The sequence below is a fragment of the Carassius gibelio genome, chromosome B3 (genome assembly GCF_023724105.1).
Source record: "Carassius gibelio isolate Cgi1373 ecotype wild population from Czech Republic chromosome B3, carGib1.2-hapl.c, whole genome shotgun sequence".
NCBI classification, from domain to species: Eukaryota; Metazoa; Chordata; class Actinopteri; order Cypriniformes; family Cyprinidae; genus Carassius; species Carassius gibelio.
The window spans coordinates 29,362,571-29,386,657 of NC_068398.1; the positions used below are offsets into that span (position 1 = coordinate 29,362,571).

At 40.8% G+C, this 24,087-nt stretch overlaps 2 protein-coding genes across 3 annotated transcripts in view; one reads left to right on the forward strand and one right to left on the reverse strand.

Annotated features, from left to right (window-relative positions):
• The first annotated feature begins 1,212 nt into the window (after positions 1-1,212).
• Positions 1,213-17,145, forward strand: LOC127953877 (sterol regulatory element-binding protein 1). The gene is made up of 19 exons (XM_052553234.1): positions 1,213-2,075; positions 5,074-5,586; positions 8,209-8,381; positions 8,479-8,625; positions 8,835-9,053; positions 9,251-9,365; positions 9,768-9,922; positions 10,102-10,279; positions 10,363-10,547; positions 10,644-10,905; positions 12,229-12,395; positions 12,659-12,827; positions 12,937-13,045; positions 13,229-13,338; positions 13,570-13,702; positions 14,081-14,246; positions 14,547-14,729; positions 15,264-15,375; positions 15,733-17,145. Exons 1-19 carry the CDS (start codon positions 1,973-1,975, stop codon positions 15,951-15,953), a joined length of 3,420 nt encoding a protein of 1,139 aa, XP_052409194.1. The 5' UTR covers positions 1,213-1,972; the 3' UTR covers positions 15,954-17,145.
• Positions 17,146-18,130: 985 nt separating this feature from the next.
• Positions 18,131-24,087, reverse strand: part of LOC127953873 (uncharacterized) — a 48,423-nt gene continuing 42,466 nt past the window's right edge. The window contains exons 3-5 of one of the 2 annotated variants that reach the window (XR_008153351.1): positions 23,921-24,014; positions 21,191-23,195; positions 18,131-19,722 (exon numbers count right to left, since the gene is read on the reverse strand). Coding sequence is in view for 1 of the 2 variants with exons in the window: in XM_052553227.1 (XP_052409187.1) it covers positions 19,714-19,722; positions 23,146-23,195; positions 23,921-24,014 (153 nt within the window). In the remaining variant the exon portion in view is untranslated. The remainder of the gene's footprint in view (positions 19,723-21,190; positions 23,196-23,920; positions 24,015-24,087) is intronic. The other variant, XM_052553227.1, reaches the window with a different exon arrangement.

A 24,087-nucleotide genomic window follows, 5' to 3' on the forward strand; every position in this document is an offset into this window, starting at 1 on the left:
AACAAGCATCTTCGAAATGCAGGGAACAAACACAAACACTTGCACAACTCCGTTGATGCTCTGTAAAAATAAACTCCATCCACTCGTCCCTTAATGCTGTTTTTTTTTAGTAATCTGTGCAGGGTTGTCTTGCCCTGGCAACCAAAAACACACTCCTTTTGTGACATTTTGCGACGCTCTCGCTCTGATCAGTGAATGTCTGTTGTGCTCTCAGTGCTCTGCTCTACGGGAGCGCGCGCTCTTCCGGCAGAAGTGCCCTTAGGACCCATATAAGGAAATTCCGCTCCATCTAACGTCACACAGAGCCATACTCGAAAAAAACTTTCCGAAACTTGTGACAAACCGGAAGGAGTATTTTTGGAACAGAAATACTCATTCAAACATACAACTTAATTTGTTGTTGTACAACTTTGTCCATGTTTAGCATGGGAATACAACTCTTTAACAGTGTAAAAAACTCAGTATGCATGAAATAGCATTTCACCCCCCCTTTAACCATTATTCTAAAGTGTTACCATTATGCTAGTTTGCATTTAAATGATGTTCTAGTATTACGTTAGTTTAAACAGGAGTCTCTTTAACCACTGATTGGATTGCAATAGAGCTGCTGAAGCGCTTGATGGAGAAAAGCCTGAAGCCTCGGGACTCCTTCGCCTCGTTTAGCAAACACTCTCTACAGATTGTCTTGTTTCTCTGCAGTCCTTCGGCGGTGTTACTATCGGTCACTGACACACTTCACCTCAGTTTGTTGATACGAGTTCAGAGACATATAGAATTATTTAACTTTGTAAACACAAAGTCAACTAATTATTTAGGTCAGAACAATCCATCCTATTATAATAATTTCATATATGTTTTCATTTTTGAGTGTATAATGTAATTTGTGAATATATTGGATGCATCTAATTTATTTTATATAATAACGTGTTTTTTGTATATAAATCAGATTATTTCAGCATCATTTAACATAAATCCACTTTTTTAAGTTTATTATCCTTTTTCAATGAGAAACACATGATGTAATCACGGAGCCACGCGTGTGACGTCACATCACCCCACTCGCTCTCTGGCTCTCTATTGGTCGTTTCCTCTGGTTCTACAGGCGGAGTCATCGCTGCAGCTCAGACAAACTTGATCGTGCAGCGTCCTCTTCTGCGTGGCTCTGATTGGCTGACAGAGACAAGCCCACTGAAGTCTCGACCATGCTGCTGCCGACTGAGATTTTGTAAACAAAAAAGGGACTGTTTAATCGGCGCTTTACATTAAAAACTATATCGAATACTTATATTCTTCTAACATATATTGACTCTCAACTTATTAATTGAATAGGTAATAAGTATTAACGTGTTTCAGTAGGTGACAAATACTTTTAAACATTTAGAAACTTGAAACATGTAATACGATAATAAGATATGGGGGAAAAAAATAATAATAATAACAATCCAAAACATACTCTGTTTTAAGTAAAATAAATGACAGTAAAAGTCAACCTAAAAGATTTGACTTAAATTGCAGTTTCTTATCTTTCCAACCTCACTTAACAAGCTCCTTTTACTGTCTATGTTAACCAGACATTGAATGGCAGTACCGAGAGCGCGCACGTCAAGTGAAAGAGCGTCTGCTAAAAGATCAAGTTCTGATTGGTCGAGCGGCGTGTCAATCACCTACAGCGCTCTCGGGTTTGCCTGGCTCTCGCTCTTAGCATGCTAATATGCAGAACAGCAAACTCTTAAGTCAACTTTACCTTGTGCGGCAGTATGGAAACGAGGGCGAGCAAGTAGTTGACTGAATCAGTAACAAAGTTGAATTTATCGAAAATTAAGCGGACGGATCCTTCGAAACGCAGCCAATAAATGTCCGGGCATATTTGCTCTCCCGGCAAGTGCAAGAAGTTCCTAGTTTACATGGAATAACGCTTGTTGTGTGTTGCACCTGAATACTTCAAGTCAGCCTGAAAGAGCATTTGAGGACCATGAATCTGTCTTTTGACGACCCGTCACTGGACCCCTTGGACTCCAGTCTGTCTCTTCACGACCCGAGTGAGATCGACACGGCTCTGCTCAATGACATCGATGGTGAGAGAGCGTCTTGTTTACAGTCGCAGGCGCTGGACACAGGGAACTGTGTGTTTGTAGTTTAGGAACGAATAACGTTACATATATAGATGGTGCTGTCAGACGTATACACCTGTTTATAATAACTAAGCTTATTATTATTATATATCTATAATGCTCGAGTTATCATATTGAACCACTGTGTCGTGTTTTACTCAGAATCAACTGTATCCGTCACACTAACACTGGAAGGCAGTAAAGTTAGGTGGGCGTCAGCTACAAAAACAAATCGCAGACGCCTGGGTGCTTTATTTTCACATAGTTATTGTTGCTCTGTATGTTAGATCTCATTGAAATGAAAATAAAATGCAAGGTGTCATTAGATGACGGACGGTGTTCATCGTCTGGCTGAAGTTGTTGCATTGAGAGCGGCCCCGCCCCCTCCAACTTGGTGTGGTGACGCCACGCGGGGTTACTCTCGGCCATCACCTCGCATTCTGACCCACCGACACAGTTCCCTTATAATTTACAATTAAGACCTAAAACATCAAACTGACCGGTAAAACGTCAGCAGTTGTGCATGTCATTCCAAAATGTGTTTTAGAAAATATTTTGACACTGAAATATCTTTAAAGTACGAATATGTCTCACTGTGTGTATTTGTTTACTTTTAAATTATTTGCATTATTATAGTTTTTATTTTTAATTTGTATTGATATCAATAATGGTTCAACCGTAAATGTACAGTGAATGTAAGTGAGGTGACCGACAGTAACCCTGTGCTGAAGCGGATTGTGTCCGATAGTAACCTCGCAGCGAGCAGAGGAGGCACTTTCCAGGCCTCTGATTGGCTGATCGCGATCACCTCATACAAACCATGCTCGTGCACGCTGAAGAAGTCTTGTGTTTTATTGGGTCACATCACATGTATGTATGCAAAACACATTTTGAGCAGTTAATCTTTTGGGGAGAACAGTTTTCTTTTGAACTGTTTAATTTACCCAATTAACTTTTATGTAATATACTTAAGTAACATTTATCACATTTAAATTCCAGTTTATGTAATGTGATTTTTTTTTTTAGTTCTTTATCTCAGACCATAATAATATGATTGTATTATTTAATAAAAATAATGTGGTTATTATAATAATGCTTTGTTCCAGTAATAATAATAACAATAATAATAACTGTAATTAACTGTAACTGTAATGTTACTTGTTCCTTTAGGGTGTGTCTAGAATAAATTGTCTATTAAAGTGAGGAAAATTAAAATGTCTTTATGCTGGCACAACTAGATGAATGTGATTATGTGATCTTGATAAATGGTCACCCAGTGTTATAATTTATTATCAAACTTTAATTTCCTTTAATTAGCCTGCAGGTTTCTGAGTTTCATAATCTGTAGTTTAAAAATTTGAGGTGTCATGGTTTCCTCTAATGAATGTATTTCATTCATTGGGCTGAAGGTGATTGTGAGACGAGGATCTTGTCTCTGTCCTTGTGAGAGAGGATTTGCGGTGAATGATGAAACTCTGTAATGGGGCACTCTGCAGTCAGATCAGCGTCTCCAGCCTACAGCTGAATTAAAGCCAGGCAGCATGAGACCCGATGAGTGTGAAAATGAACTTGTGCTCTGTAGATCTCACAGGCTTATTGTGTGCTGTGTGTTATACTGATCAACAACTGTGTTCATATTAAAGTTAAGCATTTCTTGCATATTCAAGGAAGAATGATCATAGTTGTGGCCAAGTGTATATCAAATTAAAAAGAGCTAGTTTAAATATATGGCACCTTCATAGAATTGGCAAAAACAAAACCCCACAAAAAGATAAAATGTCAAGTGCAAATCTTTTAAGTAATTAAGGTTTTTGTTTTGTTTTGTTTTTTTACTTGTTTTTTTATTACTGGAAGCTGGTGCAGGGATATAAGAGCCTTATTTTAATAGCCAGTAAGCTTTAGTTTACCTCATAGCCTTGCAAAACCACACTTAACTGTACCATAAAAGAAAGCAATGAAGACATTTTTACCAGGTGGCATAAACCCATTTGTAAAGTACTATAAAATTCTGTTATTTTGTAGTTTCAGAAAGTTAATAGGTGGTAGTTTATTGTTTGGATTAGGGTTGGGCGATGTCTACAAATTTGGCATCGGACGATGTCTACAGTGAAACATTGCGATGGTCAAGCAATGGGGGGGCCGGTGGAGTAAGGGGGTCGCCTGAAGCGTGAATCCTTATAAGGGAAAACAAATAACCATTCCTAACACCATGTCTACACAAGATGCGAGCGACGCGACAAAATACTATAGAACTACTATCTATAATAGATTCATTATTTATAGATCAGTCAATAGTACTCAGTATAATCAGTGATGCTGTCTACTATGGATGCGGTGCGGCGTGACGCCACAAATCCCTTACAGTAAACTGCTGCCGTGTTCTATTTATGACGCGCTGACACAAATTTCAAAAAGATTTTCGATGGTCACTTTGTCACATCCAGTGTAGACAGTCTTTAGCTGATGAGTCATGGTGCCACACGACAGCTGTCGCGTCCGTTTTAGACACGGTGAAGGAGAGATGACTGAGGAAGATGGCGAATGATTTGCAGATCCATAGTGTAATGGAGTGCAATAGCGAATCTTGAAAGTGATTGTGAAACTAAAAAGTGATTGTGCATTCAATAAGGGGGTGGGGAGTGAGTGGATCATGATGCCGGCGCAACATCATGATGTTTATCAGCCATCGGTGTATATCAGACATCGTCTATCGGCCCAACCCTAGTTCGTATGTAATTGCATTGAAAGGATTGGATTAATCTGGGTGATAACGTTATCAAATTTTTATGCTCCTCCCTTTTATTACAGTGCTGTCAAACACACATCATATCCTTTTTGACAGTACATCTGATTAAATTCATGCATTCCCTGGGAATCAAATTTATGATCGTGGTTTTGCTTTTTGAATGCTTGAAGGAGTCCATCGATCACTGTATACATCTCTGTTTCCATGTTTGAACAGATATGCTCCAGCTTATCAACAACCAGGACATGGAGTTTGGAGGGCTTTTCGATCATGCTTCATTTCCTGCCCCCGTAGCCCCCACTCAGGACCTCTCAGTCCTCCCCCACTCCAGCCCTTCCTCTCCTCCACCCACCTCTTCTACACCCACCAACACCTCCTCCATCCTCAGCAGCAACCCCCACTTGGATGCCCTGCTCGGACCCCCCATCACCCGCAGCTCCTCCATCCCAGACAAGGTGTTCCACCCTCCCACTTTCCAGCAGTCTCCTTTGGCACAGGTGACCTCCACCCCCGCAAACCCAACCACACTACAGACCATGCAGCCCAAAGCTCAGCCAGCTCCATCTCCCAGCCTCCAACCTTCGACCCCGCTGGCCCCGAGCCAAGCTGCTCCATCTGTGAAGAGTCCTTCCTTCGGTGCTACCCAGCAAGCCCTCTTTAGCACACCAACACCCCAACCACAGCAGCAGCAGCCCACAGTCACTTACCCCAACCAGAACGGTTATACTGGTAAGTTTTATCATGTAAAAATATAATACGATCAACAAGTGGGCACTTACATCAACTAAAAACGGAGCTTAAACTTTTTTATGCATTTTAGCCATTCATTTACACAACAACAACATTTTGGGGGTATGAGAAGACAAACTTTTGAAAACGTGTTTCAAAGTAAACATTTTTGAAAGCGATATCATAATTTTCTGTGTGCACTCTGTGAACACTGTGCCGTCATGTGAATGCAGATTACATGTTCAGTCTGTAGGTATGTGCGCAAATGCATGGCGTACATAGTCATATCATCAATACTGGACTGGCATGGAAAATACAGTGTTTTAAGTTTTCACAGATTTTTATTTATATTTAGATATTTGATAAAAGTCGACAATAAAAATAAACAACAACGTTTCAATTAATCTGTTATGTGAAGAAATGTGATTTTATTTTTTTTCCTCTCGAGATAAGTCATGGTGACAGGTGTTGGTATAGGTTTACGCATATCGCAGCCACCACACTAGCCAATCTATTTAATCGAAGGAGATGCATGCGTGTATCTTTAGCAAAGCAGCACGGAAAGCTGCTTCTGGGACACTTCTGAAATGTGTCGTTGTGCAGCTGGTATTAGTATCGCGTAGCCAGACCTTCAGACTGGCGGCTGAAGGTCTGGAATTCATGGCAGCTTTCATTGGCCAAGCCCCGCCCATGAGGCTGTTTGACTGACATGTCAAACAACCAATCACAGTTTCGTTCATCGTCACGTTTCGGGTGTGGAAATGTCACCACAATAACAGATTGGTGTGTTAAATTCTCAGACATATTTTAAAGTTTCTATGCCGCGAACTTCAAATATTTCACATACTTTTGAAAATCCAACATTTAGTTGATCCTGATAAGCACTTGTCGTCACCGTTGTAAACAAGACGGCTTTCTTTTTTCGTGAGGGGGTTTGGCACCTTTGTTTCCAGGCAGAACGTTAAAGAACGCAACACACGCATCTCGCGGAAATCCTGTAGAATTCCAATGACGACTTTGACACTCCTGAAATGTTTCCACCTTTTTTCCCCATACGGATCAGATGTTTAGCCAACGGCCCATGGGCGTGACCTCTGAGGCTGAGACTAAGCTGATATAGATATATACACAAGCATTGACAAGAGTGGTAATGATAATGTGACTTTAGGTATGCCAGTTGACCTGTAAATGCGGGGGGAAAAAATCCATTACAGTTTTGCGAAATATTCCTTTTTCAGATTGCCTGAAAAACCCCATGTGTGCGCAAATTTATTTGAAATTTAGGTCTTTCCATTGGCCGTATTTTCAATTCGCAATTTCGATTGGCCCAATTTGAAGGGTAATGGAAATGCAGCTAGCATCGTCTGTAACTAAAGCATTTGGTACAGTGAGGGTTAAGTGACTCCCTCTAATGTTTTACATGTTTCTTATACAAGTAGGAAAGCTGAATAGCCTCCCAATAAAGTGGGTATTAAATTGCCAACTAAACTTTTTCTTCTTCTAAATACTTCACATTTGATTAAATTATCACCTTAATTTTGATTCATTGGCCTTTTCAACTGTCAAGTGTTGATGTGACTTCCACAGTTACTGTCAGGAAGTAGAAACACTTGCTTACAAAAACTAAACATTCAATATTGAACATTAGCACCAAATAAAAAGTCAAATTAAAGTGCATTTTCTAAGAAGTGTGGAAAAGTTCTCTTGCTTTCTTATACTTGATGATAATAAGTTATGCTTGATACTGACTACCAATATTACTAAGACTATAAATTGAATCACCTTTGATCAGTCATATGTACAGTGGCCGAGAAAGCTCAAGGCACTGCAAATAGAAAAAAACACCTGCAAATTAAGAAAACAACTTCTTCAACACACAAGCTGCAAATGCTCACAACACAACAAAAGAAACACGCTGCAAATAAAAATCTTTATTTGGTTGTGTTGTGAGCATTTGCATCCCCTGCTGTAAAACTGATGAAGTTTTCTTGATTTGCTGGTGCTTTTTCCTATTTGCATGTGTTTTCTGAAGTTGCAGCGCGTTGAGCTCTCTCAGCCACCGTACATATGTCAGAAAATGCTATTTGAGTTCAAAGTGCAGACGGTGAAGTCACAGTTGTCAGTCCTAGAAACCTAGTGAACTTTTACCGTACAGTGTGTTCATGTGTAAAGCTGCCCAGCCCATATTCTTTCTTTGTATATGCTTTTATAATGTCCTTTCAATCTGCTTATCGTTTTTAAACCTTAGGGTAATGTCACCATCAGGCCAAAGAGAGAATACAACATCACACTAGTGTAGATCAAAGTTCAGTCAGGGTGAATTGAGTTATGAATTTCTGTAGTTACAAATTACTCCGATTTGGCGAAATGTAGCTTTACATCACCAGTGGATCCTCTGCAGTGAATGGGTGCCGTCAGAATGAGAGTCCAAACAACTGCTTAAAAATATCACCATATCTTGCTGATTGTTAATGTGTTCACATGTCAATAGATTTCAAACAATAATATGTTTTCCTCCAGGGTGGAACAAAAAGTGGTTAAGGTTTCTGCCTGAATGCTATTTGTTGTTTTAGTGCAACATCTTTCCTTTCTTTCCTCTCATGATCTAATTGGTTCTTGCAGCTGTCACCCAGCAGAGCTCCCCTCAGCCAATCTCGAGTCTCTCCACATCTCCACAGATTGTTCAGCCAATGGCCATCCAAGCCCAGGTGCAGAGCCTCTCGGCTTCACCAATCCTGACCACCTCGTCCAGCCCTCCAACACAGACCATCTCCCCTCAGCTTCAGCAGGTTCCTGTAAGTGCTTTTATTTGCTTGCTGATGCCCACATGCACAATAACTTACATTTACTGTCTTAATTGTGTGCACTAAACATTCTTCACGTGTTCTGCAGGTTTTGTTGCAGCCGCAGTTCATTAAGGCAGACTCTCTCTTACTCGCAACTCTAAAGCCTGATGCATGCATGGTAACAACAGTCGCGTCCCCCTGCATCACATCGCTGGCTACATCCACGGCACCAGTCCACAACACCTCACTGCAGGTACACAAACACAGTCCCAAGTGAAAGTTAAAACTCACAGATTTGCTTCAGCTTGTTGTTTTGTTCTTGGTTTAACTGACCTTTAATCGTATTAGTAGTGCTATACATCCATGTTCAAGATATTTGATATTTAATGTCAAATTGAAACCACTATTTTAAATATTTCCCACTTTTTTTCCTCTGATGTGTTTCTGCATCTCTTGTCTCAGGCACTGATGAGTGGAGGCACGATCCTGACCACAGTTCCGCTGATGGTGGACACTGAGAAGCTGCCCATCAATCGCATCGCCATCAGCGGGAAACCAGGCGGCCAGCCACACAAGGGCGAGAAACGCACAGCCCATAACGCCATTGAAAAACGCTACCGCTCTTCCATCAATGACAAGATCATTGAGCTCAAAGACCTGGTGGCTGGGACAGAAGCTAAGGTGAAGCCAAAACCCAATTACATAACTGGTCATAGCTGGTTTCCTCATCTTAGTCACCCTTGAAGTTCATTTGAAAACTTTAACCAAATGAGTTTAACTAGATGAGCTAACCTAGATTAGTTGATTTTCTAGCTCTTACTTTTTACCTGGAAGATGCCTTTAACATCATTACAAGATGAATTTTTTGTCTTCTACAGCTCAATAAGTCGGCCATATTGAAGAAAGCCATTGACTTCATTCGCTACCTTCAGCAGTCCAACCAAAAACTAAAGCAGGAGAACATTGCACTCAAAATGTCCATTCAGAAGAACAGTAAGTTCTGTTTAAATGTACATTAAATGCAATATGATTTAATATGTTGAGTGCCTTTTTGACCCTCTTAAGTAGGACTTATTTAAGGCGCATTTTTATATGTAGCCTGATTCATAATTACTTCTATTGTCTTTGATTATATGGTTAAAGTACTGAATGTACTAACAAACGGCATTCTATAGAAACAGCATGCATATCATAAATTTAAATTAGTAATTACACATTTGTAAAGATGACATTTCAGTTTAGAATATTTAAAATATAAACCTTAACTTTAAATGTATTATCAAAAAACACATTACAAAAATGCTAATCAAGTAACTCACATGTGCTTTAGTTTGCAAATCAAGGCAGACTTGTTTTTGCATCGACTTGCATCGACTTGTGGCTTCTCCTCCTCAGAGTCTCTGAAGGATCTTGTGATCATGGAGGTGGATGTGAAACCAGAAATCCCCACCCCTCCAGCATCAGATGTCGGCTCGCCTCAATCCAGCGGCCCCTTCTCGCACCACGGCAGTGACTCCGAGCCGGACAGCCCGATGGAAGAAGACAACAAGGTAGCAGAAACCCAGATCTTCCAGAGCTCCTATCATGGCTTTAATGAATTGGCTTCGGTCATGAAGTAATTGGACGTGGTAGTGTGCGGTGGATAATTCGATTGCCTGAGGTCAAGAACTTGGAAGAATAACCATGTAATGATCTAACGCCAATTTCTGTTTCCTGTTCTCTCTATTAGCATGTGGTTGAGAGGGCTGGAGGAATGCTGGACCGCTCTCGCATGGCTCTGTGCGCCTTCACCCTGCTCTTCCTGTCCTTTAACCCATTGGCGTCTCTGCTGTGCGGCGGCTGGAGCAGCTCTGGGACGACTGTCTCTGGACACACAGGAAGGAGTATGCTGGCAGTGCAGGATGCAGGTGCTAATACTCCCGATATGTTCAGAGTAGCGTCCCATCCCTATCTGAATGCTAACAATGCGATCTTGTTTTGATGCATGTAGCCGAGTCTTGGGGTTGGATGGATTGGATGTTGCCCACTCTTCTGGTGTGGCTGTTGAACGGTGTTCTGGTTGCTGGAGTTTTGATCCGTCTGCTCGTGTATGGAGAACCTGTGACCAGACCTCACTCCGAATCATCTGTCCTCTTCTGGAGACACCGCAAACAGGCCGATCTGGATCTAGCCAGGGTATAATATGCTTTCTTGCACTCATCTGTTATTGGCATGGAGGTTAGAGTCCACCAGACTTTCTTTGATGGCAGTTCGTCTAATGGTTTTCTGCAGGGCGACTTTGCTCAGGCCTCTCAGAACCTCTGGACGTGTCTCAAAGCTCTTGCTCGACCTCTGCCCACGTCTCAGCTGGACCTGACCTGTGCGGTGCTGTGGTCTGCCCTGCGTCTGTGTCTGCAGAGACTGTGGGTGGGCCGCTGGCTAGCCAGCCGTGCCGGAGCCCTCCGTTCCAACCGCCCCCTACAGGAAGATGCCCGTAAGAGCTGCCGTGATGCCGCCTTGGTCTACCACCGTCTACACCAACTCCATATGACCGGTAAGTCACTGTAGCTTATAGAGGAATCAGGTGACCTTGTGAAGAGCAACTCTCAGGACCAATTTATCACCCAACATTTGAATTTAATTGTATTATTATTGTTTTTACATGTTAAGTGTAAAAGCGCAAGGTTGTGGGAATTATGAATATATGCATGTATCCAAACAAACGTATGACAGCCAACATGTTTGAAAGAAAACATTGTGGTACATCGCAAGGTTGTGGGAAATCTGGGAATCGAACCCACAACCTTGCGCTGCTAAAGCAATGCTCTACCACTTGAGCCACAGGAACACTAGGTCGCCCCTTAGTTCACCATAGTATAATGAATTATGAATATATGCATATAACCAAACAAACGTATGACGGTCAACATGTTTTAAAGAATACATTGTGGTTTTGTAGAGCTAATCATCGCAAATAATCATTTAACAATTATAAAGCAGTTATTTTGGGTACAATGAATCTATATTGCCCTTTTTACAGAAGAATACGGAGGCCCGGACATAATATATGGAGAGAGAGAAAAGATAAAAAGATATTGTGGCCACGAATTAAGAAATTATTATCGCTAGTTTTTAATTTGTTCCCTACTTTAAGTTAAATGATGGCCACACTGTACTATGATGTTTCCTTGTTTTAATGTAGTTAATTTATGGCCACGACTGAACTAAAACAAGAACAAATGATTAAATATTGAGAATTAAAGTGTAGCCACTCAAAATGAGGAAATAAAAGTTTGGTAAACAAAAGAAAAGGGTATTTCTCACTTTATTTCTCACACTCGCGCTAATAGCCAATGCATCACATCCAGTCAGGTGGTTTTTTTATTTACGAATATAGTTCAGATTTTTCAAAGCAACCATACAGTGTTATTTAAGTGTTGTTAAGATAATTATTATTTTTATTTATTTAATATTTTTTAACTAGTTTACATTTTTATATATTAGTTTTACTAATTTTTAGTATTTTAATTTTTTTTTTTTTTGTACACCATTTTAAACCTAATTTAAATGCAAAATTATCCCTTCAGCTTGAAGTTTTTTTTTTTTTTTTTTTTTGTATTTCTGATAAGTTATTTGAAGCAGCAAAAATGTTTAATTTGTATTTTTTTCTGTTCTTCTGGTTTTAGTTTCAGCTAACTATAATAACCCGCATCTCTGTGCTGCTCCTGAATTACTTGTGGTCTGTCATTTGTTATTTGTCAGAGACCGATTTCGAACATTAAGTTCTCCTACAGGAAACCGTGGCACACCTTAACCAGACATAATACATGATAAATCTTCTCGCCATTCATCGTATTTGCTTATGATGTGTGTGCAGGCAAGCTCGGAGGAAGCCATCTCTCTGCGATCCACATGGCACTGAGCGCTCTCAACCTGGCCGAGTGTGCAGGAGACTGTCTCCCTGTTGCCACACTGGCAGAAATCTATGTGTCTGCAGCCCTACGGGTTAAAACCAGCCTTCCCCGCCTGCTTCACTTCACTACTGTTAGTACACACACGTGCACACTCACACCCCTGATCCAAATCCTAGCGAGCTGCTCTGCTGTCTACTGCATGCAAATATTGACTAAGATCAAACCACAAAAGCAAGAGTACATGGGAAGCAAATGACTCCACGTTAAGTCCATATACTTCCATATACAGTACAGTTATTTGAATGGCACTTCCTTTCATATTTGTTTGATAGTGTATCCATATTCTGATGCATATTCTGGTGGAGATATGACTTTTATTTTTCTGTCCTGCAGCGAGTGTTCTTGAGTAGCGCTCGGCAGGCCTGTCTGTCTCCCAGTGGCAGCGTCCCTCCTGCCATGCAGTGGTTGTGTCACCCGCTGGGTCATCGTTTCTTTGTGGACGAGGACTGGTCCATTCGCAGCACACCTAAAGAGAGCATCTACAGCCAGGCGGGAAACTCAGGTCAGCACCATACAGACCAAATCAGACTGAAGGGGTTGTGTGTTTATTAATGTGCTCCTGATAACAATTCCCCGGGCTCACCCTTGTGTGTTTTTGCGTTCGTCTGTAGTTGACCCGCTGGCTCAGGTGACCCAGGCCTTCCGTGAGCATCTGTTGGAAAAGGCCCTGTACTGTGTGGCACAGCCGCGAGGCGACAAGAACCTCACTGATGGAGATGGGTGGGTGATCATTCTCAATGCTAGTTTACACACAATCTCACCCACGCTACTGTAGGAAATAGAGCTGCACTGCTTCAGAAACCGGACACTTTATTTAACATTCAGTGCCCCGTTTACTTCTGAATCGGTCGTATAATTGTACAGTTGGGAAGCTGATTTGTGTTGCGTGTGTTTTTTTGACAGTGAATACTCCGACTCTCTGGAATATCTGCAGTTGCTCACCAGCGCCTCAGACGCAGCAGGAGCCACGACGCAGTCCTTCGCCATCGGATCAAACATGGCCACCGTAACAGGTCAGTCCTCAGTGATCTTCTGCTCTGATCTTGGCGATATCAGAGAATACGATTTCATTTGTTTGTACAGCTCAGATGAGTTTGCGTTGTTGCCTTCTGTTCAGCTCAGCGCTGTTCACATCACACTGCGTTCATATCAGCTTGTGTTCATTCAAGCGGATGTTAGTCGGGTGAATGAAGGACCGTTTGTGAGTGTGCGTGTGTGATCACCATTGTGTCCCTGACCTCCAGGATGTGACCCTCACTCCAAATGGTGGTCGTCGGTTGTGGTTGTGATCATTAATTGGCTTCAGGGAGATGACGTGGCGGCAGAGAGATTGTACCCGGCAGTGGAGCACTTGCCACGCAGCCTTCAGACCGCTGAGTGAGTGACATGTGACAGTCCAAAATAGTAGTATTACTATTTTATTGAGGTTTTATTATTATCATTATTAGTATGGTAGTGGTCTCGCCAGGAAAAGCTGTGTTGAATTCATCCCCCAATGCCACTCTCAGACTATATTTACTTTAAGAAAATATCATTAGCACAAGTAAACAAAGAAGAAATTGGTTGTAAAGAGACTGCAGAGTTATCAGTTGCTCTCATCAGAGTGGCTTTTCCTGGCGAATCAGTCTTTGTTGATACAGCCGCATTTATCTTTCCGCTCGCCGTCCGGGAATAACGCTTGGTTTGATGTTCATTTTGTGTGGGTTTATTGCTTTTAGCTCTGTCTGTGCTAAGCGCATCCTGTTTGTGTTGCAGGAGCCCGCTGCCCAAAGCCTGTCTGAACACTTTCAAAGCGGTGCGCTCCCTGCTGGCCAAACCGGAGAACTACCAGCTCAGCCTCGGCTACTGCGAGAAAGCCAGCGCTCTGTTCAGAGAGAGCCTCAACCTCGGCCCACACTGCAGCACCAACACGCTAGACAAGGTAGATGCACACATGGACATGTTTTATGGGGAGCTATTAGTTTGCGCCGTGTGCTTTTTTCTTGGACAGCGCTGTAGTGCATTGTAGTTGCATTGCATGTGCCTCAACTGTGCAATGTTCCTGCAGTGCAATACTGAGCTGGACCGCAGTGACTCCTGAACACACTGATTTTCATGATGTTAAACGGATGGCGACACATCATTTGTATGACAACCAGAGCATGTTGTTTTTTTGCTGGTATATCTGTGCTTTGGTTTTGAGGTTGTCTGATTTGTTTGCATCTGTGTGTGTGTGCTGTAGCTGGTGCAGTTGCTGCTGTGTGATCTGTTGTTGGTGACGCGCACTAATGTGTGGCGGGAGCAGCAGGTGGCGTCTCAGCAGAGCTCCCCGGCGGCCGCCTCGCCTGCAGAGCTGCAGGGCTTCCAGCAGGACCTCAGCTCGCTCCGCAAACTCGCCCAGAGCTTCAGACCGGCCATGCGCAGGGTGAGAGGCCAGAGTCCACGCTAGAAACATGACACGCTCATATTTATGTCTAAGGTTCACTGAACTAGACAATTATCTGTTTGAGCAAACTATTGCACACAACTTGTCCTGGGTCAGGCAGTGTGATCAAAATCTTATATAAGCATCAAACAGTATATACCCATAATGCCACCAACTCTCTATCTCAGACACACAGACTTTTTATTTTTTACTAATATATTTTTTTTAAATTCTTTCTTTATATATATCTTCATACATTATTGTCCATTGGTTTGTGATTTTATTTTTTTATTTTTTGTTTGTAAATAACACTACATGCACACAAATATATTTTTTTTGATGTTTGTTCATATTTAAAGTGGATTAGGAAAAATGTTGCATGCTAATCTTGTTTTCTATAGAAGATTGAATATGTTTGGCATCAAAAGCAGGTTATTTTCTTGGTTTAACAGCTGTGCTTCAGGCAGGGTTGTTTCGTGTGGGTTCAAGTGTTTGCCTGTTTAACACAGTCGCTGTGTTTTTGTGTCTCTGCAGTTGTTCCTGCATGAAGCCACAGCTCGGCTGATGGCGGGAGCCAGTCCAACACGCACACACCAGCTCTTGGACCGCAGTCTGCGCCGCCGTGCCACGCCTGGAAGCAGAACAGGTGAACATGCAGAGCATTTACAAGCATTTTGGATTTTTTAAATGTCTTTATTTGAATCAAATTGACAACATCTGAGAATTTTGAGCAACGGTGTTTAAATGTGGCATTCAGGTCCAATTTTCCAGTCATGAAATGTGCCATTTTTATTTATCATATCAATACAGTTCATAAGTTAGTGGGTCAATAATATTAATTTTTTTATAAACAAATACTTTTCTTCAGAAAGGACACGTTAATATGTTCAGAAGTGACAAGTTATCAGCCAACAGAAGAGTGACTTGTTGTTGTTAGTGTGCTCCCTACTTACATTTACTCTATATTTGTTTGTGTGTGTGTGTGTGTGTGTGTGATGCACAGATGAGTGTGAGATGCATCCAGGCCAGAGGGAGCAGGCAGAGGCCGTGTTGCTGGCGTGCCGCTACCTGCCCCCTTACTTCCTGTCCGCTCCGGGCCAGAGGGTGGGCATGCTGGTGGACGCCGCCCGGACGCTGGAGAAACTAGGCGACAAACGCACCCTTCACGACTGCCAACAGATGATCATCAAACTAGGCAGCGGAACGACGGTCACGTCCACCTAGCCGACCACACACACGCTAAAGAGCACTTTTACAAACACCCCCCAAGGTCTCTCAGTCCAGAATCAGCACCCCTCAGTCAGTACCACCAAACTACGCCAAGACTGTTTCGACTCCCCCCAAAAATTCACAACAACAGCATATTAAAAACCAATGTTGAGATGCAGAGGCAAAAATGGGACCCTTATCCAAACACAGTGTTTTCTCAACCTTTTTGATATTTACCTGCCCTAAAAGAAATTGAAGAGTTGTTTTCTTCCTCTTCTTTGAAATGGCTTTGTGAAACGATGCACTGTAAATACTGACTTTGGCCACTAGATGGTGATTTGGTGGGGTGAACTGGACGCTGGGCCGTGGTTGAATTGGACACATATCGAAGAGCTTTGCTTTACTATTAGCACCTTTTGAGAGAAATGAACATTGCGATGCCAACCTTGAGTTGAATAAAGTAGTCCCTACTTACAGCATTTTATCGTCTGGGATGAATTCTACATATTGATTTAATTGAGGCTTTATAAAAGTTATTTTTCTTTGTATATGTATATATATATATTTTAAATAAGTGTATTTATGATTTGTCTGACGCTGTAGGTGAGCAGTATTTGAAGAGGGACTGATGGTACATTTTTGTCGTGGTGCTGGTGCTGCAGTTGAACCCTATGTAAAAGTCAGCAGAACAGAAAACAGTTTCTACCACCAGACACAGTGTGATGTTTACTGGATTTGTGTCCATTTGCACTATTAAGTTAGTGGGCTGCTCGGTCTCCTACAGACAAAAAGAAGCCCACTGGTTGCAATTAAATCCACTGTTTAGTTTGTATTTTCAAAGCAGTCTTCCCCTGGAGTAAATCCGAACGATTTCACCTGCGTCGAAGTATTGACTAAAGCAAAGACATCAGCGTTAACATCTTTGTCCAAAGATAAGGTTTGATAGCGGTATGAGGATCTGCTTACAGCTATTTATATTTCCTCTCTGGTCACAGTTATGTATGAACTCTGATTACTAGACACGTTTTCTATTCGCAGTAACCGTGACATTGACATTCATTACTTGTACGCTAACTTTTCTGTAGTGCTTGTGATCAAGTCTCAGAGACGAAATGTTCAAACTTGCAGGCGCACACATAGCATTTCCTGTTGTCTTCTGTTTGATTTATTCTTAAGAATGTAAATAAAAGTCTTTTGTAATGAAATATTTCGTTGTGTTGTCTGCATTTTTTTTCATCTCTATATTTTTTCGGCACAAATTTTGTGCTTTTCCTGGGTTAGTTGGAGTGAACTACTGCGCTAATAAATCTCTTGAACGCATAAACAAGAGATCAACGGTTAAGTAATGCTATTTGTTACAGTTTGTTTCTTACCATACATTATCGTATACCCGCAGGACACCTGGAATATATGACATTTGTCACATGTGAGATACTTGGGAGTCATTTTTAAAATCTCCATGCACTTTAATTATGTGGACGAGCATGCATTAGACATTTTTTAAATTTATTTTCTGGGTCTGATAAAGAAAAAAGGGCATATGGCAATAGAACAACACTAGGGTGAGTAAACGATGACAATATTCGTTTTTTTGGCTGAACTAACCCTTTAAAATATATTCAAACAGAAAAGTTATTTGAATTGTTGTAAAATTTCACAATCTGTTTTTGATCAGATAAATGAAAGTTTTGATGAACATGACACAGCAAATGTTCGTTTTTGGTTCCTGTTTGGTTAATCTTATTTTTGGGAACCAAATTAGGGGAATGTTCTTTTTAGGTTGTAATGGTTTCTTCTAACCATAAATTAGCGTTGATAGAACATTGCATGGTGGATGTTATTAATTAAACAAAAATAATAACTTCTAGAATGTTCTCTAATGGGTATAATGACGTTATACAAACCAAACACTAATATTTAATTTCTGTACGGAAAACCTTTCTTGCCAATCAAAAGGAAACATTCATTTATAAGAAATATTCATTTTGATAGGCCTGCTAAAAAAAGGCATAATTTCCAGAAATCTAAATAGGAAGTCGTGTGTGCTGGTTGTGAGATGTTCAAATGTGCTGGAGATTTGTGCAAAACTCTTTATCCCGAAACAGAATGGTTTTGCTTTTACCGTGCTAAACCAGCAGAAGCGCCCAGCAGAGTAAATAAAGGTGTTAAGAAAGCAAGCAGGCGTAGATCTGTTTCTGCATGCCTCCAGATGTAATTTCCGACCACAAACTGTGAGACAGAGACATCTTTAAGGATAATAGCACTGAATTACTTGTGCTGAGTGCCAACAAAGACGCACAAAAAGAAAACAAAACGTGATTTTGATCTCAATTCCAAAGACAGCTGTTCATGTGCACACATCCATTATATTTCATGGCAGCGTTACATAGAAAAACATCTCAGAAACATCGCGGTATGAGCTGTGGACAAATACAGTTCCAAAAAAAGTCCTTTTGATTCAATGTTTTAATAACTTTTGTAAGCAATAACAGATTTGTTTTATAGAAAATAAACATCTCTAAGAAATACTATACACAATTATAATAGTACATCACATCTTACATTTAAACAGCATCAAATACTTATATACAACAATTACTTAGAATCAGGCATCAAATAATTACGTGATGGTTCTTTCATCTCTTACCTGTTATACTGCAGTGAAGTAAAGGTTATAATATGTTAGTCACATATATATCTGATTAAATGACTATGAATTTTCAGTTTTTACGTTGTCTTCTGCATCATTTGAGAAATGTAAAATCATTGTACATTGCTGTGGCTTTCGTGAGCTCATAGTTCAACCAAAAATGAAAATTTGGACATTATTTACTCGTTCTGCTGTCGTTTTAAACTCATATGACTGACTTTGTGCATTTGAGTTATTTAGAAGAATGTCCAAGCTGCCCTTTTCCAAAAAGTCAGTGGGGAGTGACTTCCAAAATGGCAAAAATGCACCATAAATACTTTATAGTTGTGAGATATACAGACAGAAATTTAAATAACAGTCTGACATTTCACGTTTGTGTTTGTTTCACATAAGAAGCGCAGGTTTGACATGACATGAGGGTGAGTAAATGATGACAGAATTTTAATTTTTGGGTGAACTATCCCTAAATGCTGAGCAGCTGATACACATAACATGAACGCAAGATATTTTAGTCATCCGGATGCACAGTTGGACATCTCAGTGGTGCTTGTCTTCAAATGCACATGAAAATAAGCCTACATCTTGGAGTAGCAATATATTATAATAATGCATTTATATGTTCTTTTTATCATGATAGAATATTTAGACCTGTAAAGCACACCATGTACAATTTCATTTTTTTTTTTCTTTGTAACATGTAAGTGTCCATTGAAATACATCCAGTGAGTGCATGTTGCATGACATCTTGAAATTTCAATTGCCCTTCCACAGCGGAAATGCATCTGTGCCAGCCAGTGCTCGGGGCAGCAGGCCAAATCTGCCACCAGGTGTCCCCGACTGATAACATCCGCTCCAGAACACAGAATAAAAATGGAAGAATGGCACATTCGGATTCATAACAAAAGCGTCTTTCCCTTTTTCTGCATTTAGTCATGAAGGTTGTTGTGTTTGGACCGGGCCGGATGGATTCAGAGATGATCTGATCTTGGGTCGGTATTGCTACAGTGTCTTTGTGCTTCGACTGAAGCTCCAGTTGTTCTCAGTGTTTTGGGTGTCCACGGCAACTCGCAGCACTCCTTGTTCTACTGCATAGGTGACATTCACCAGTCCTCATGCGCTGGGATATTACATCGACTGAAAAACAGAACCATTTGAAATGTGTAAGAGTGGGGAAATATTCTGGAGCTTTCTGAAATATTGAAGGGTCATAATACATCTTCAAGTCTACCCATACTCCCATAATTTACAGAATTAACCATTTTTAAAGAGGAAAGTAATTTCCATTCCATTTCTTTAACTGACAAAAGGCAGTTCCTATGACATCATTCTCCAGACACTCTCCATCATTTTTGGAGAAATAAAAATAAAAATAAAAAATAAGTCTAAGCAATGGGTTAATGAATTTGTAGCATTGGTTGATTTGTCTCACTTTAAAACATATAATAATACAATTGCATATTTAATACAATGACATTATACATTTTTAAATAACCTATTTAATACAATTACAGAAACATCAGCATTAGTTTTAAAATAGCGAAATTACTCATGTAAACTGATGCCTAAATTCTATTCTGTTCATTTTCTTGCCATAAAAATAAAGTGCTGGGATTTGATTATTTATTTGATTATTATATATATATAATATTTGTCTTGTTTGTTCATGTAAATATAATTGTATAAAACAGAAAAAAAATTAATTTTGAAACAAGATATTAAACAAAAATTTCCAGGTAACCAGTATAACAAAAACAAAAATCTGATGCACACAAATTTGCACAATATTTAATTTACACAATATTTAACTCAGTAATAAATAATACAATAATAATAGCAACAATAACATTTTTTTCAACTTTGCAATTATTATTGAGTTAATATTAGGCTATTTGTAGTACTATTGACAGATGTATTATACATACGATATTTGAATTTTTATTGTTGTTAGATCTATATCTGTGCATGACACGTGTGTTATGTATGAGGCACCAGAGGCGCATTATGTGCATGACACGCATTGCACGAGCTCTCTAATTGCCTGCGCAGGAGCAGTGGCCGCTGCGCCGATATGAAAGCACCGTCGAGCCAGGATCTACAGCCGACCCGCTCTCTGAAACACTGCAGGACCGTTTCCTAATTGCGCTGGCATGGATGCTATTTTTGTTTTATGTATCTCTCCTCCTCCGCAGCTTTTCTTGCTGTGGCGCTCGTTCTCTTTCTTTCCCTCCTCTGCTCTGGGTCTGATCCCTCGCTTTCTCTCTGATCTCTGAACTAATCCTCTTGCTCTTCACCGCTGGTAATCAGCATCTCTCTCACAGCGCGACGCAACCGCAGCCCTTGTTTCCAAGGAAGGACTGCATTGATATGCATCAGACGTTCTGCTGTTCCAAACAAACATCGGCGGTTAGTTCAGCCCGAAATGCTTAACTTAGGGTTTGTTTACATCTAGTAATATCTCTTGTGATCCGATCACAGTCACAGCAGTGATAACAGATCCCTCGGATGTGCTTCACACGATCTGCGTCACTGCATGCTTTGAAGTCCAGATTTAAAATGTGAACTTTTTTTTTTTTAAATTGAGAAGAATCTCTTTAGAACTTACATTGAGAGAATGTTCCGCATTAAAATTCAGAATGCTAGAACTGGCAATTCCTTCGGGAGATTCAAATGGAGCTTTTCCTTATGCAAGAATAGGGGAAAGAACTGCTGCGTTGCCCCCCTTCGGCCTGCCCTAAAGCGTCGCCTGTGCTGCATTGCTGTTGTCATGTTCTCAAGCTACGTGAACCTAAAACAGAGCTCGCCACTGAGTGCGTGTGAGGACAGAGGAGAAGAGGAAGATGAAGAGGAGGAGGAGATTTCCTGGGAGACCTGGACGGGGGTGGTATCTCTACAGCTCGCTTTCATTAAAGCGGCAAATTGGCATCCCAGAGACCCAAAGCCCTTAGATCCCCCTGCTGATGTGTGCTCTGCTTGTTCTGAACTTTCTCCTTTGCTCTGTTTGTCTGTCTCTCCTGTTCTCCTCTTCCTTTGTCGTGGGAAGGCGAAAGAGGAAGGGAGGGGGAGAGTGGAGGCTGGGGTGGGGTGTTTTGATCTCCATCCAGGTTTTGTCTCGCTTTCTCAGAGAGGAAGCTGTACTATTGCTGAATATCATTTCTCTTTCTCTATTTCTGCCATGCCCATTTTCTCCTTGGTATTTCGTGTTCAGTCTATCTCTTTTCCTTTCTCTCTCCCTGACCTACCTCTGTTGTAGTTCACAGATTACCTGTAGGTGGCACATGGGCCAGCAAAGTGGAACAGTATAAAAAGAATGAAGAGGCAGGTGAATCTAAGCAAAGGTGAGCATAATGAATATTACTGCAGAAAGCTTAGGATAGGGATTTGAATGAACCACTAATCCTAAATATTAATCTTTGTCATGTAACTTGTCATCAGTGAAAAAATTAAAACGCCGAGCTACGTAGCCGTCTTATCACAACCCACGACACCCTAGCAACTGCATAGAGTAATGCTAAAGAACACCTTTGCAACCACAATTGGCATGACACAACAACTAACAAGTAGACTAAAATGTGTATATTGACCAACATTATGCCAAAATGGTTATCAGATGATCATAATTTGTGTTGAACCTGGATAATTCCTTTAATTCTGGTGCTGTTCCTAACCCATATACATATTTATATGTTTAGTAGAACACTGGAGAAAACATTCTGAAGGATCTTCATGCAGCTCTTTCAAATACAACGGTATTCTGTCAAGCTCCAAAAGAACAAAACACCATAAACAAAGCACACAGAAGTAGTCCTTTTGAAGTCATATTATAAATATGAGCAGTCATCTACAATGGCACCTCGACCTGGATTTGTGTTTTAATGGCTTTTAATGTAATGCACAAGTATTCAGACTTTGTTATGGCCCTTTTTGGCCTTTTTGGTACTTGACATTTGTGGTGAGCAGTGGCTGTATGGAAAAGATCTGTGTAAAGATCCTTCCTTCAGAAATGTTTCTGTTAGTGAGTTTGGAATGACTTGAAGGGTGAGTGAATAATGCAGAATGTTTCGGGTTTAGGAATTTGAAAAAAAAAATCAGTATGAGCTTGGATTTGAGCAATTAAGTTTTTGGATGGCTTTCGGCTTCAGGCAAGATCCAAGACCTTGAGTGAAAAAATTGTCCGTTCCCCATCGAGTAATAATCATCAGGCAGCACTTCTAAATGTCTTCTTTTTTCTACTCCTTAAAGTTTGTTGCTCCTAAAGAGGAACAAGGAGACTGAGAGAGCCTAGAATATCTAATTAACATCCCTTCACTAACTTCTACTGTCAGTGGAGAGCTGCCCAGTCAATAGCAGGCAGATAAGGGTGAGATATGCTCAGGGCTCATCTGTTGCCCTGATAGATGGTGCTGATGAGGTACTGTGCTCTGCTGTCAAGATTCACTCCTTGCTGTTGTTAGGGAGGTGGTAGAATGTTACAAGGACACTGAAGTTCATGGTATAATGGTGGTGTCTTTTAGATCAGAGATGTCCTTTGCTGCGTGTAAAACCAATTCACCTGCTTACCTTGTGTTTCGGACACCTAATTGAGAAGGTCTCTTCTTGAAATGTGCAGCCTGGGAAAAGATACAGAGGAAAGAAAGGCAAGAATTAAAGGTAGAATTTAGAAGATGCCACTGGAAATGCAAAGTGAGGCCAGTTCTCCATTATTTCTGAGCTAACCCATATCCAGTGATGTAACCACCACTTTCTATGATGGCAATTTCTGATGGCAGAGAAAAATTCATGACGGAGGGGAACTAGTCTCAGCCTTGGATGACACGCCATGGAGCATTCATGAACCATCTGGTGCATATTGTCCAGAGCCGACGATATCTGCCAGTTCCATTTCTATGCAACTTCTGGGATTTGGAGTACACAGGTTTTTATCAGTCAAACCAGTTCCCAGGAAGCTGCAGTAAGAGCTTCCAAGGAACAACTAGTCAAAAGAATTATAGTAGGTAAACTAGATATGGTCATGTATGCGCATCAGGATAATTAAGTGAAGTAACTTACAGAAAAAAATATTCTGGTTGCACAAGTGTCAGAATTTACCTATAGCTAAAACAAAGGTAACATTCCGATCAGTAAGTTAGCCCTCTGGAGTCTAAGGGTATTTTTGGGGCCTGGAGAAGTTTTGTCATGTATGGCATATGTGTCTAGGAGGAATCTAGTAATTATGTATGCTTGCATACCCTTCTTAGTTCCTAAACAGAGCTTCATGGGTGGAGTCACTAGATGGACAGTAAATATTGTACAAAAACACAGAGCACATTTCTACTGTAAGTGTCAGAACTCTTACCCATCTCTTTGGCGCAGACATAATGGTACCTCTGAGTACAGCTCTTCCAGCTACAGCAGATGGAAGCTCCTTCACCTTGGCACCTGGGGCACTTCTGTGATGAGACAGAAAGCCTGAGGAGATTCTCTATAGTCTAAAATACAAACTCTTTTCCTGACAGCCCCCTG